The sequence below is a fragment of the Sorex fumeus genome, unplaced genomic scaffold (genome assembly GCF_029834395.1).
Source record: "Sorex fumeus unplaced genomic scaffold, SorFum_2.1 ptg000006l, whole genome shotgun sequence".
In the NCBI taxonomy this organism is placed as follows: domain Eukaryota; kingdom Metazoa; phylum Chordata; class Mammalia; order Eulipotyphla; family Soricidae; genus Sorex; species Sorex fumeus.
In genome coordinates, this window is record NW_026606063.1 from 59,921,166 (window position 1) to 59,935,031 (window position 13,866).

Consider the following 13,866-nt stretch of genomic DNA (forward strand, 5'->3'; position numbering starts at 1 on the left):
GGCGAGATACTCTCGGTAGCTTGCCAGGCTCTCCAAGAGGGGCAGAGGAATCAAACCCGGCTCGGTGGGCCGGCCACATGCAAGGCAAACACCCTATTGCTGTGCTATCCCTCCAGCCCAAGCTCAAGAATAAAAAACTAAAATATTAAAATAAGTGGACACTCGCCGGGCCACTCCAGGGGGGAAAGGGTGCTGTTCCTCTGCCTGCTCCCCCGTGGCGGCTTGGTGGCAGCCATCTGCCAGAGGTCATTGAACAGTCAGGTTTGGCCCTCAGTGACAAGACACGTGGGGCCTCAGGGGATGGGGGTCTAGCCTGCCCTTTCCTCCCTTCCCCAAGACATCCTAAGTCGCCGCCCACCAACAGCCTCTCTGGCTCCTGATCAAGCTGCTTAACAGCCATGATCCCAGAGACTCAGGAACAAATCTCGGAACCCTGCAGGTTTTGGCAGAAATCCCTCCAGATTTAATTGTTAAAATTTCGGAATTCCAAAATCGGGCGGCTGCAGCCGCATGACATCACATGTTATTCATAATCAGCAATAGAAAACAAATTGCCTACTGTTGCCTTTTCGGTAGATCTGAGTGTTGGGGTAAAATCCCAAATAATAACGATGGGTCTGATTTTGAAATATTGAATGTAATCAAAGTAGAGAGAGAGTAATGTGGAAATCATCTGCCCCACAGGTAAGAGGAGGATGTGGGATGGTGTATACTGGGGTTTCTGGTGGTGGAAAATGGGCACTGGTGAAGAGATGGGTGTTTCATTGTATGACCAAGCCACAAACCTGAAAGCTTTGTAACTGCTCTCATGGTGAATCAATAAATAAAATTATTAAAAAGGAAAAAAAAAGTGATGTGGAGTTCATGCCCAGTTCAATCAGCTAATCAATGGCTGAATAAATAGCAATACTCCTACATGAAAAAAAAAAAAGAAAAAAATGGACATAGTTCTCATGAGGATGTAGATTAATAATTCTTTTGTTTTTCTTTTTGAGTCACACCGAGCGATGCACAGGGATTCTTCCTGGCTCTGCACTTAGGAATTACTCCTGGCGGTGCTCAGGGGACCAGATGGGATGCTGGGAATCGAACTCGGGTTGGCCGTGTGCAAGGCAAAGGCACTACCCGTTGTGCTATCGCTCCAGCCCCAGATTAATAATTTTTTTTTTCTTTTTGGGTCACACCCAACTGATGCTCAGGGGTTACTCCTGGCTCTGCACTCAGGAATCTCTCCTGGCGGTGCTTGAGGAGCCATATGGAATGCTGGGAATCGAACCCGGGTTGGCCGTGTGACAGGCAAATGCCCTACCCCCTGTGCTATTGCTCCAGCCCCCCCCCATTAATAATTCTTAAGCTACTAGTTATGAAGTAAATTGGTAAATATTGTGGATAAATGAGGCTGTTAAAAAAAGGAAGAGAGAGAGCATACTTGAGCACATTCCTAGATGTGCATGGATTCTCCCTGTTCTCTTGTGAGTTGGGATGGACGGGAGGGACACTGACTGCGTTCTATCTCAGCACCTGATATAGAAGATGAACCAGAGGTGCCTGACCTCTTGAGCAAAGATTCCCTTGTGTGTCTGTGTAGCTTAACAACTATTAGATCCTGCTTATGCAAAGTAACTGCTGTATGCTATTGTTTTTATTTACTTTTGGGCCCAGGGACTCAAATTTCCAAGGCCTGTGCCTCTACCAGTCATCTCCACAGTCTCTGTTGTGTCCTAATAAGCCTAATAATGCTTCGAAACTTGAGAGGGGGGAAGGAATATACCTTCCTTCAGCACATATCACTTGCAGTTCTTAAAAGTAATGCATTTAGTGGCTAGAAAGCTAATAGGGAATTAAGGCTTGGCATGTGGCCTTGCAGAGATTTGATCCTGGATACTGCAAATGGTCTCCTGGGCCTAGGTATAATCCCTGAACACAGAACCAGGAGTAAGTCCTGAATACCAACAGGTGTAGCCCATCCCCAACTCTTCCCCCAGTCACGGTCACGGTCATGGTCCTCCTGTTGTTCATCGATTTGCTCGAGTGGGCCCAGTAACGTCTCTATTGGAACTCTTTCCCCCATCCCCTGAAAAAAAAAAATCAGCTTGTGAGGCTAGGGATATTACTTGAAAAGTTGGGCATATGTGAGGCCCTAAGTTTGATCCCCAGAACCACCCAGTGTGCCCCCCCTTCCTCAAGCACTGCCAGTCCAAGCACCAAAGCGTACAGCTATGCCAAGTATCCCAGGGAATGACTGCAGATTCCCCAGCACTGCTGGGGGAGACCCCTATAAAATTTTTTATTAAAGAGCCTACAGTTCTCCTTCAGAGGTACACAAGCGATACCCTAAAATAAAGCCTTTTGGTTTTGGTTTGGAACCACACCCTGCCATGCTCAGGGACTACTTTCTTCTCAGTGCTCAGGGGTCACTCCTAGTGGTGCTGGGAGACACTAGAGCATTGGGAATCAAACCCAGACTTCAGGCATGCAAAGCATGGGCTCCAGCCCTTTGACTACCACCTGGGCCCTGGGATATTGTATTTTGTTAATATTTATCAGAAAATGTTCAGTCTCTGAGACCCGTCTCAGAGTTCATTGTCTTTGTGGAACAACAATGATTTAGAGAAAAGTAAGAAATGGGTTTAGCCAAATTCTGATAGGACATAACTGATCTCTGATTTCTACCTTGAGACTGGTTCTGGAGCATGTGATGGCCCAGCCCTAACCTTTTCCCTGTCAGATTTCCAGATGAAAAATAGGAGAAGGGGCCACTGAAGTCTTCCCTGAAGCACAGTGTGCAAACTGTCAGTATTGATTGAATTGAGGAGGCAACATTCACTGGGCAATTAATCCCAAGGCTTTTTAAAAAGTGCTTTCCAGGTGGGGCTGGAGCATTTGCCTTGCATGTGGCTGACCCAGGTTCAATCTATGGCACCCTCGTATCATTCATTTCTCCCCCACCCCCACCCGGCAGCCTGCCAGGAGTGATTCCAGAGAGCAGAGCCAGGAGTAAGTCCTGGCACTGCTGGATGTGGCCCTAATGCTAATAAAATGAAATAAAGGCTGCATTCCTTAATGGAAAGAAATATGCCTGATTGCTTTTGTTTATAAAATATGCAGGAACATTTTACAAGAAATATGCTGACATTTTTAGTTTTGGTTTGCTTTTTGGACCATGCCTGGCGGTGCTCAGGAATCACTCCTGGTGTTGCTCCGTTGCAGTCAAGCTGCACTCAGGGATCACTCCTGGCAGTGCCCGGGGCACCATATCATGCACCGGGGATTGAATCCTGGTGGACAAGTGCAAGACACATGCCCTATTCGCGGTACTACTGCTCAGCCCTCAAACATGTTCAGGTTTTTTTGTTTTTATAAAGGTTTGTATCTCATTTTTCCTTATTAAAAGTGAACGCGTGGGCCAAATGAATTTTTTGGGTATTTTTTTTTGGGGGGGGTCACACCCGGCGATACTCTAGGGTTACTCCTGGCTCTGCAACTCAGAAATTTCTCCTGTCGGTACTTGGGGGGGTCTTGGGGATGCTGAGGATCGAACCTGGACGGGCCGCCTGCAAAGCAAACCCCTACACGGTTTTTCCGCTTGGATCCGGGGCCAAATAAATTTAAGTATCAAAAGTTACAGGCCAGGCTTTTTTCTTTAAAAAAAAGTGATTATGGGAATCGCTCTGGAATGAGAGTGAGTCTTCCCTTTATTAGCTAAGGAACGCGGGAGGTTTTTTTTTTAAATTAATCAAAGTCGTTTTATTTTAAGAAATTTACTTGGTGTAAGGGGAGAAAGCTGTTCCAAGAGCCAACACGGGCTTTTCCAGAATAGGAAAAAAAAAAAACCCGCTTTCCTTTTAAAGGCAACTCAAACAGCCGTTTACGTCTGATTATCTCCTTCGGGCCCACGCTGGCCCCACGGCCTTGGGCGCGGCCGGGACCCGGGACCCCCTAGCGAAAACCGCTAACTGGCCGCGACCGGACCGCGGGCGCCCAGAAGCAGCCCTCCTCCGCCCCGACCAGCCGAGAAGCTTCCCGGCCCCGCGGTCCAGTTGCTGCCTCCGCCGCTACGCAGATCGGCGGGAGACACGCCCCCTGGCGGTGATGGACGGGCCCTGTCCTCCAATGGCCGACGCGCTCAGCCTCGGCGGGCCGGGCAAGGGCCGCGGCGCGCGGAGGAATCTCTCCTGCCCTTTAGTCCCGGGCTCGGCGTTGCGGCCGGCGCCATTTTCTCGAGCCGCGGTCTCGGGTGCCGCCATGTTGGTGAAGAGCAATCGCCGTTACGGCCACTGTCCAAATCCCCGCGTCGCCGCCCGCCGCCGCCCGCTCGCTCGCTCCCAAGCCTCAGCCACCGGCGGCGAATAGAGACTAACGCGGCAGCCTCCGGCAGCGCGAGGCCGTTGCCCAGTGTTTGCAGTTAGAGCCCCACCTCTCTGGCGTGGTTGTTAATAGACTGGAAAGTCTGTGTCTGTGTCGCTCACTAGTAACCGTGAGTTTTTACCACTTCGTCACCTCTCGGCGGCGGCCGGGAGCAGGTGCCCGCAGGCGGCGCGGGGGCTCCTTCCCGCGCGCCGCCGCCGCTGCCGCCGCCGCCGCCGCCAGCGGCCTCGCAGATCTGCCCTCCAGCCCCGCCCCGTTCTTGACCAAACATGACAGACTCTGAACATGCAGGGCACGACAGGTCGGGAACCCTTCTTGTCTGTCTTTCTGTCGGATGAGAGGAGGGGTCGGGGCGGCGGGAGCGGGCCGGGGCCGCGCGCCGGCTGCATGACTTCGACGTCTCTTGTGTGGCTCCCTCCGTGCCCTGACGGGACGGGACGGGACGGCGCGGGCGGGCGGGCGGCCGCGGCGGCGACGGCAACGGCGAGCGGCTGCTCGCGGGGAAGCTCGGCCGGGCCGCGCCGCCCGTCGTGGCGCCTCGCCGCGCCGGGGTCCTTCCTCGCCGGCCCCGCCCCCGGCCGGCACGTGCGAGCCCCCCGCCCCCGGGCTGGGCTCGGGCTGCGCCCGCGGCGTCCGGGCCCGCGGCGGCTCGGGGCGGCGGTCCCGCCGGGAGGCGCGCTGACGCCTCCCCCAGGCGGGGGCGGGCGGGCGCTCGTGGGCGCCCGGAGCCGCCGCCGCCTTGCTGGGGGACCGCGCGGGGTCGGATTTGACGCCTCCCTCCTTCCTGCCCCCCACCCCACCCCACCCCCGAACCCCCGCCCCTCGGCCCCCGAGCCAGCACACGCCTGACAATAAACACGCTTGGTATGGGGGTTTCGTTTTTTTTTTTCTTTTTCTTTTTTTTTACTTTCCCCTGGGTGGGAGTCGGGGTGGCTTTTATTTCCTTAGGAAATCTGGAAACGCCCGGTCTATTTCTAAGAGTCTCACCCGCTCGGAATTTGCAGTTCGGAGTTGCAAGTTCAAGCTGATAACACAAAGGAGAAAGGCTTGGTCAAGGACCTTGGGGGAGCCCCAGTGTTTCTAAGTTAGAAGCCTCCACGGGTTCCTGCGTCTAGACGCGTTTTCTAATGTGTCTGTATGTGTCATTGGAACATTTAAAACTGAGATGCTGGTTAAAAAAAAAAATTTTTTTTTAAACAAAATGAAAAAAAAAAAGTACTTTCTAAAAAAATGTGCAGGAAAACACGTTTGATGGTTCCTTAAAATTGTTTCGGACGTGATTTTAAATAGAGCAGATGGCATACTTAGATGTTGATTAGGTTTTAGATGCCTATTGATCTCTAGGATCTTTTTAAATTTTTTTTTCAAATGGAGGACTTGAATTAAAATTTCTGGAGCAAAATCCGTTACATCTGGATCTTTGAAGTATTAAAAAAAATTAGGCACTGGCAGCTGTCTCTTTTCGTGACTAGCACGGGTTAGACATACTTTGTTATATATAAATCGCTGAAGTTACTGTGAAGAAACGTGATCTGCTTTTGATAAAAAGTATTTTAGATACTCAAAACAAGGGACACCTGGAAGCAGAAATCACACGTTGGACTTAAATGTACTTAAATATCTTGCAGCCTTGGGAAGGATGAGCTTTTGCGTTCAAGAAAGTAGATCACCAGAAAGTCAGTCAAAAGTAGTGATTTTTAGAAAGTCGAGGACGCTTTGAATAAGGGAACATAAGCTTGCAAGTCACACTTAAAAAGGCATTGTTATTAAAATGTAAAAAGACCTTGAATGAGTTAACTATTATCTTTAGAGGTTTACCTTCAGAGTATGTCTGGAAAAACCCATAATGAGGTTTTGCTGTACAGCCTAAAATTTGTCCATTTTCCCTATGACAAAACTAGAAATTTCTTCCAATACACAGTTTCACTATGTAGAACTAGGTATTCCGTGTAAAGAAGAAGCCACGTGACCAAATTCAGATATTGGAATAATTTTGTTAGCAAGGAATTGTGCACCTAGACATAAAAAAAAATGTGGTTTATGTTTTTCACACTTTTTGTCAGCCGAATTGATAAAACAGCTTCATCAGAACACCAAGGTATCAGGAGAAATGGCTGCTAGTTCCAGCTTTGCCTAGGACTTTTTGAACTTAAACAAACCTAGTTTCTTATTAAAGGAATTCTAGAAGAATTTTTCACATCCAACAACATCAGTGGTTCTCAAAGTTCTCTAGGGAGCTTTAAAAAGTCTACTTGATTTCACTGGTTTGAACCTCAACCTGCATTTTAAGATTTCAAAAGTTCCTGAGCTGGGGTGGGGGGATGGCTCAGTAGAGCACATGCATTGCATGTAGGGAGGCTCTGAGTTGTTTCCTCAGCCCTGCCAAAAAAGTTCCTCAGCTAATTCTAATGTATGCCAAATTGAGAATCACCGTACTAAATTACCAGAATCACTTTGAGGAACAAAGATTTTTGTTCTTCCTAGAGTATCAGAATTTCTAAGAGAGTATCAGAATCTCTAAGAGAAAACTGTGGTTATCTATATTTGTAAGAGACTCCTCTGGTTATTCTTGAAGAAATTTGGAGTAGAATTTTACTTTGTAAAATTCGCAGATATTTCGTGCTTCCGTACATGCTGCTTAGTAAATTTATACTGTAATGAAAATTTTGTCAGTGGAGAAAGATATGAATTCTGATATTTGGAGCTAGTTCTCAAAGATACATTTTCAAAAATTAAGGTTTCATTGCAAGTATAGGGAAAAGGTTAAATACCATTTTTGTTCATAATGACTTAAATACCGTTTTATTTATAATGGCAATTTATAAAGTAATTGTAATTTTACATGAGAAATAGATCCTATCCTGGGGCTAGAAATTAATATAATGCACAGCTTTTTCTCCCTAAATTTTGTATTCTTTTAAAAGAAATTTGAGTTTTTTGGTTTTACTTTTGGGTCACACCATGCACTGCTCAGGGATTACTTCTGGCTCTGCACTCAGGAATTACGCCTGGCTTTGCTTGATGACCATATGGGATGCCAGGGATGAAAACTGGGTGGTCTGTGTGCAAAGAAGCACTCTTATCCACTGTGCTTTCTCTCTAGCCCTCTAAAATTTGCATTCTTTCAGCATGTACGTGGTGAGCACTTTGTAAATGTGTTTGCCAAATGGGTAGCTTTAAGATTTGGGGGGAACTATACTTAGAAGTTACATGCCCCCAGTAAAAAGGTCTTCTTGTTGATGGTGGGGCACACTTCACTTCAACGTGCTCAGGGACTATCCCTCGCTCTGCTCAGGAGGGACACCTGGTGGTGTTGGGGATTTGGACAGGGGCCAGCCACATGCAAGGCAGGTGCCTTATCTCCTTTTATCTCTGGTTGCAAAACATTGTATTTTTAATAAAATTTTATTAATATAAATATATTTATGGACATGTAGGATTTTAATATAGAGAACTTTTGCATAACTCTTTAGAAATAGTAGAGGTATAGAAGGAATGGGTGAAAGTCAAAAGAGATAGAATCACTACCTCTTCGTTCTTTTATTCTAGGCAGAACTCCAGCCACCTGTGTTTCAGCTTGTTGTTCAACCAATTTAAAACAATTTTCAAACAACTTTTAAAAACTAGATTCTCTGAGTTGCTATTTTATCCAGATAACTATGAAAAAATCTTTTAAAATGTTCTGAAGATACATCATACAGGACTTGTAGTGGGTAAAAGATACGTCTTATAAAAATACCATAAGAACTGCATTTCATTTCTTTTTTTTTTTTTTTGCTTTTTGGGTCACACCCGGCATTGCACAGGGGTTATTCCTGGTTCATGCACCAGGAGGTGCTCAGGGGACCATATGGGATGCTGGGGATTGAACCCGGGTCGGCTGCACACAAGGCAAATGCCCTACCCGCTGTGCTATTGCTCCACCCCAGAACTGGCATTTCTTAAAGAACCTTTTTAAATTTCTTTTTTGGTAACACCCAGCAATGCTCATAGATTACTCCTGGGTTCTACACTCAGAAATTACTCCTGACAGTGCTTGGGTAACCATATGGAATTCCAGGCATTAAACCAGGGTCAGCCTATTGCTTCAGCCCAAGGATCTTTTCAATTGATAGGAGTAAGGGAAAATACCTTCCTGTAGAAGGTGGTTTTCTTTGCCCATTATAAAAAGTTTTTCCACCTTTCTCTCCTTTTCCTTTGTTCCTCAGGTAAAACATAAAGTCCAACTATTTAGAATCATAATGGTTTATTTCCTCTTCCTCTGCCTTCCTCTTCACATGATTGAAACCTTTCCCAGAGGAGATTTTTTTTTGTTTTGTTTTGTTTAATTTTTATTAGTGAAACACCATGAAGTACAGTTGTAGACTCACAAATTTTTGTGCTTGGGTTTCAGTTGGACAATGATCGAGTACCCATCCCTCCACCAGTGCCCATTCTCCACCACCAATGATCTCAGTATCCCTTCCACCCCCATCTCACCCTGCCTCTGTGGCAGGGCATTCCCTTTTGTTCTCTCCCCGAGGAGAATTTAAAACAGGATGAAGAAAATGACTATACTTTCCATTTATAACAAGGTTCTTTTTTTTTGTTTTTTTGGCCACCTGTCGGTATTGGGGACTGAACCTGGAGCTCCAGCATGCAAAGTTTGTAGCCTTTTGAGCTATCTGCCTGGACCAGGAGCTCTCATTAGATTCTCACATAAATCCCCACAAGATAGTATAATATTCAGTAATTTTATCTGAGATACCAACTGGTAAAAGTTAGGTAAGAACCCAGATAGGAAAGTTCTTTGCCCTTTACCTTCACAGTTAATGTCATGTAGTAGGTATTCAATGAACAGTTGCCAAAAGCAGAACAAAGGAAACTTTAGTGTCCAGGGCTCTAAGGGGAAGGGCCCATGTCTTGGGGAGCCCAGTCAGAGGCCTTGAACACTATGACTTAGAGCCTTGCCATGGGCAGCACGGGGATAAATTTAGGAATAAATTTAAAAAGTGCAAGACTGGGGCTAGAGGGATAGTACAGTGGGTAAGGCATTTACCTTGCACATGGCCAACCTGGCTTCGATACCCAGCATTTCATATGGTTCCCCAGCACTGTCAGGAGTGATTCCTGAGTGCAGAGACAGGAGTAACCCGTGAGCATCGCTGGGTGTGACCCAAAAAGCCAAAAAAAAAAAAAGTGCAAGACTGGGCATGAAAGATAGTACCTTGAGTACTTGCCTTGCATGAGGCCAACTGCGGTTCAGTCCTTGGCATCTGAGCCTCACCGGAAGTGATCCCTGAGCACAGAGCCTGGAGTAACCTCTGAGAACTGTCCAGGGTGACACCAAAAAAAAAAAATATATATATATATAAAATTTTTTATAAAGGCAGTGGAAGGTGAGACAACTATGGAGCCAGGAATGAACGTAAAGGAACATTATGGTTACAGAAAAGAATGAGCAAGAAGAGTATTAAAGGTTAAAGATAGTGGCGTTACAGAGGTGATGGATTGTGAAAGACCTTGTTAGTCAAAATAAGAAAATTGGATTTTACTCTTAAACAGAATTTTACTCTTAACAGAGTAGGGGCAGGATCCTCTTTGGTCAGCGTGGTAGAAAAGAAGTTGCCAAGTCAAGGTGTAATGGTTTTAGGCCAGGAAAGTAAAAATGTTTTCACTTTTAAAAATGTGATTTGGAGTTATGACCAGTTGGACTTGATGGTGGAGAAAGAGCTTGAACAAAAAGAAAAAGTGAATTAGAGCTACTGAAATGTAAGGAATTGAATAATGAAGACCTGAACAGAAAGCATTCGCAATGAGAAAAGAAGGGCAGAATTCGAGGTATTTCTTTGAGTTGTTGAAACCGGAGGTAAAAGATATGTCTTAGCAGAAGTATTAGTTGAATTGATAAGATCACCCAGGTAGGTATTTAGTAGACTATGGAGAAGACCAGAGGTGAAGATATCAAGGAAGGGATTACAGAACAGGCAGAGGATGAATGAGTGTGAACTATAGGATATACGAAATTTGGACATAAACTTGAATGAATGAATGTGGTAGAATTTGCAAATAGATGGTCTGATGCCTAAGATCTGCCCATGCTGTTTGCCTGTCAGGATGCCTAGAATAAATTGTGTTTGGGTGCCATTAGGCTTGTCTTAAGTTCTCTATCCTCTGCAAGTCTTATCACTCTTGCCTTTGAAAACTTGGCACTAGAGGTCACTTATTAGGTGACTGCACTGAACATTTGAATTTGTAAATCCATTTTATGCACTGAAACTGTTTTCACCTGAACACACTGATGGTTTGGCTACTCTGAACCTCAAGAGAAGTGAGTGAAGTTGAATTCCAGGTTAAGTCTCCAGTTTTGGGCTGTCAGATATTCTTTTCTGCAGAGATGTCCCTTGGAGTTTTATGATACAGTGGCCCTGCTTTCATTTTCAAATTCAGAAATGGATCAGTTTCAGAGCTTGATGACTTAAGGGTGTTAATGCTAAAACTAATGACTAATATTTATTTGGCACTTTCTGACAGCTCCAAGTGCTTTCCATGAACTGCTTCATTTCATCTTCACAATGGCACTAGAAAGTAACTCTTTTACGAATGAACCAGGTCTTCAGACATCCATGAATTTCTTAAGACCACAGAGTAAATCATTGAGAAATAAGGTGACTCTAGAGCCCGTAGTTAAAAAAAAATTTCTCCTCAACTTGCTTCAGTTTTTCTTTAGGCACCTTGATCTACAGTATTGCTTATAGTAATGATCCAGATCTACAGTGTTCCTGCACCACACCTACCACCAAAGTGTTGGTTTCCCTTCGCCACTACCTCAAATCTTCCTCCATGCACCCCCTTAGCAAATTCAGTTCTGCAGGCCAACTCCCAGTCTGTTAGCATTGGTCGTTTTTTACTCCCTTTCTATCTTTATATCCCATATGTAACTGATCATTCTGTATTTGTCCTCTTTCTCTGACTGACTGTACTCAGTCTGATAACATTCTGCCACACAGCAGGGAACAACAGGATTTCATCTTATATTTGAGTAGTATTGTGTGTGTAGAATTTGCAAATGTGTGCATACACACCACAGTTTGTTTATCCTCTCTGATCTTGACAAAGCTAGAAGTGTTCATCATAGGTGAATACATATATATGTGTACATTAAAATATCAGTTCATGTAAAATGATGACAGATATTTGCATCGGAGTATATTCAAGAACACGGTGTTAGGATGAGGCAAATCATTATAAATAACTAGGATTGTAGGTGGCACCATTCTCTGATATTTCTAGCTCTGTAGTTTAGCTGCCAAGAAGATACTTGCATCTGTCTGCCTACCTTGGACATCCTCTCTTCTAGGCTTTGCTCCTGTGGACACTATCTATGTTTGTCCCTCTAACTTTTCCCCCTTTTTCATTTAACCCTTTGTTAATCTCCATGTGCTGGAATCAGATAATGAATATTTAAAAGAGCTTTCTGAATGTTTCTTACTTGATCACTGGCAGTTTAATTCTAGTTCTTTATAAATTAACCTTACATGACTTTTTAAAAAAAAAATTAAACATTAAAAAATAAATATATGGGTAGGGAAATAACTCAAAGGGCTGTAGCACATGCTTTGTTCGAAACAGGCCCAGATTCGATCCATGTCACCTGGTCGGTCTGCACCTAAGCAGCTCTGCATCACTGGGCATGGATCCATCAGGCACACAGTGCTGTTCCTGATGGGAGCGGCCCCTTAGTTCCCAGCACTACTTAGATGACCTCCCCCCCCCACATTTTTTTTTCAATTTCTAAAGAGTATTATTTTCCCCACATATTTTAAGAAAACAAGATTTATTCTAGCTAACTTAAATATAATTTTTTAGTTATAGAGGGCTGGAGCGATACCACAGCGGTAGGGCGTTTGCCTTGCACGCAGCCAACATGGCCGACCCGAGTTCGATTCCTCTGCCCCTCTCGGAGAGTCCGGCAAGCTACTGAGAGTATCTCGCCCGCAGGCAGAGCCTGGCAAGCTCCCCGTGACATATTCGATATGCCAAACACAGTAACAACAAAGTCTCCAATGGAGACGTTACTGGGCCTGCTCGAGCAAATCGATGAACAACGGGAGGGCCTTTACCTTACCTTAGTTATAGAGTTTCTCTGGGATTGACCCCTCATGTACCGCTGATGAAACCCTACAAAAAATAAGTATTTGTTAAGTGATTGTTAAAATATTTTTTAGCTGTAGAAAATACAGATTCTGTTGTATACAAGTCACAGCCTATTAAGGGAATTCATTGAAAATGCATAGAGTGCAGAAGAACTGACACAGTGTTTGCTTGGATTTCCCTTATTACTGACATTTAATAATAAAATGATTTTAGATCACTGGTACTTGTGTATGGGGTTGAATTCTTTATAACCTCTTTGCTTTGCCCGTAAAGAATGTCATTGGTTGATTTCTTGTTTATGTTCTTGGAGTTAATAGTCGTCTCTAAAACTTCTACTGGGGGCACAGAAGGCAACACAGGAGCTATAGGGGCATCATGCTCAGGCCTCAGGGTGAATCCCTGGCACCACATGGTCCTGGTGGCCCCCACCACTGCTGGTTCCCAAGCTCTGACTCATCTGACACAGTTGACCCAATATTATTGGGAATGGTTCCAAAGTCCCCAGAGCTTTCTTGGGAGCCCCCTCCCCAAATTATGTTCTGTGCAAGCAAATGAAAATGAAATTGATTACTGCATCAATTACATAGTAATTACTGCATCAGGGAAATAGCTTACTTGTGTGAGTTTTTTTTTTTTTAAACAAGCTCTGGCTTATGTGTATAATGCGGGAGATCTGGGTTTGGTTCCCAGTATATGTGGCCCCCTGGATATTGTGGGTATGGCTCTCAGAAAAAGTTAAATATTTGACATGGCTTTTTTATTTTTTATTTATTTATTTTTGCCTTTTGGGTTACACCTGGCGATGCACAGGGGTTACTCCTGGCTCTGTACTCAGAAGTTACTCCTGGCAGTGCTCAGGGGATCATATGGGATGCTGGGAATTGAACCCGGTTCGGCCGCGTGCAAGGCAAACGCCCTACCCGCTGTGCTATCTCTCCAGCCCCGACATGGCTTTTTTAAATATATGTCTTACACTGATTAGCTACAATATTAACCTAAAGATCACTGATCAGATCATTTACTGAAAGTAGCTTGAAACAGATGAAGGCAGAATGGAGAAGTAGGTCCTTTTTGCCGACACGGCAAAGCCTGGCAAGCTACCCGTGAGGTATTCGATATGCCAAACACAATGACAAGTCTCGCAATGGAGATGTTACTGGGCCCGCTCAGCAAATCAGTGAACAACAGAAGGACAGTGCAGTGCAGTGCAATGCAGTGCAGTTTTTTTTTTTTGGACCACACCCAGCAATGCTCAGGGTTTATTCCTGGCTCTGTGTTTAGGGATCACTCCTGGCCGTGCTCAGAGGACCATATGGGATCCTGAGGATTTAGGAAGATGCACGCCCTAATGACTGCACTATC

General features: G+C 45.0%; 1 protein-coding gene across 2 annotated transcripts in view; it reads left to right on the forward strand.

Moving 5' to 3' along the window:
* Positions 1–4,584: 4,584 nt before the first annotated feature.
* Positions 4,585–13,866, forward strand: part of ZC3H6 (zinc finger CCCH-type containing 6) — an 84,092-nt gene continuing 74,810 nt past the window's right edge. For both annotated transcript variants that reach the window (XM_056128851.1, XM_056128858.1), the window contains exon 1: positions 4,585–4,669. In XM_056128851.1, coding sequence (XP_055984826.1) covers positions 4,638–4,669 — 32 coding nt within the window. In that variant the 5' untranslated portion in view covers positions 4,585–4,637. The remainder of the gene's footprint in view (positions 4,670–13,866) is intronic.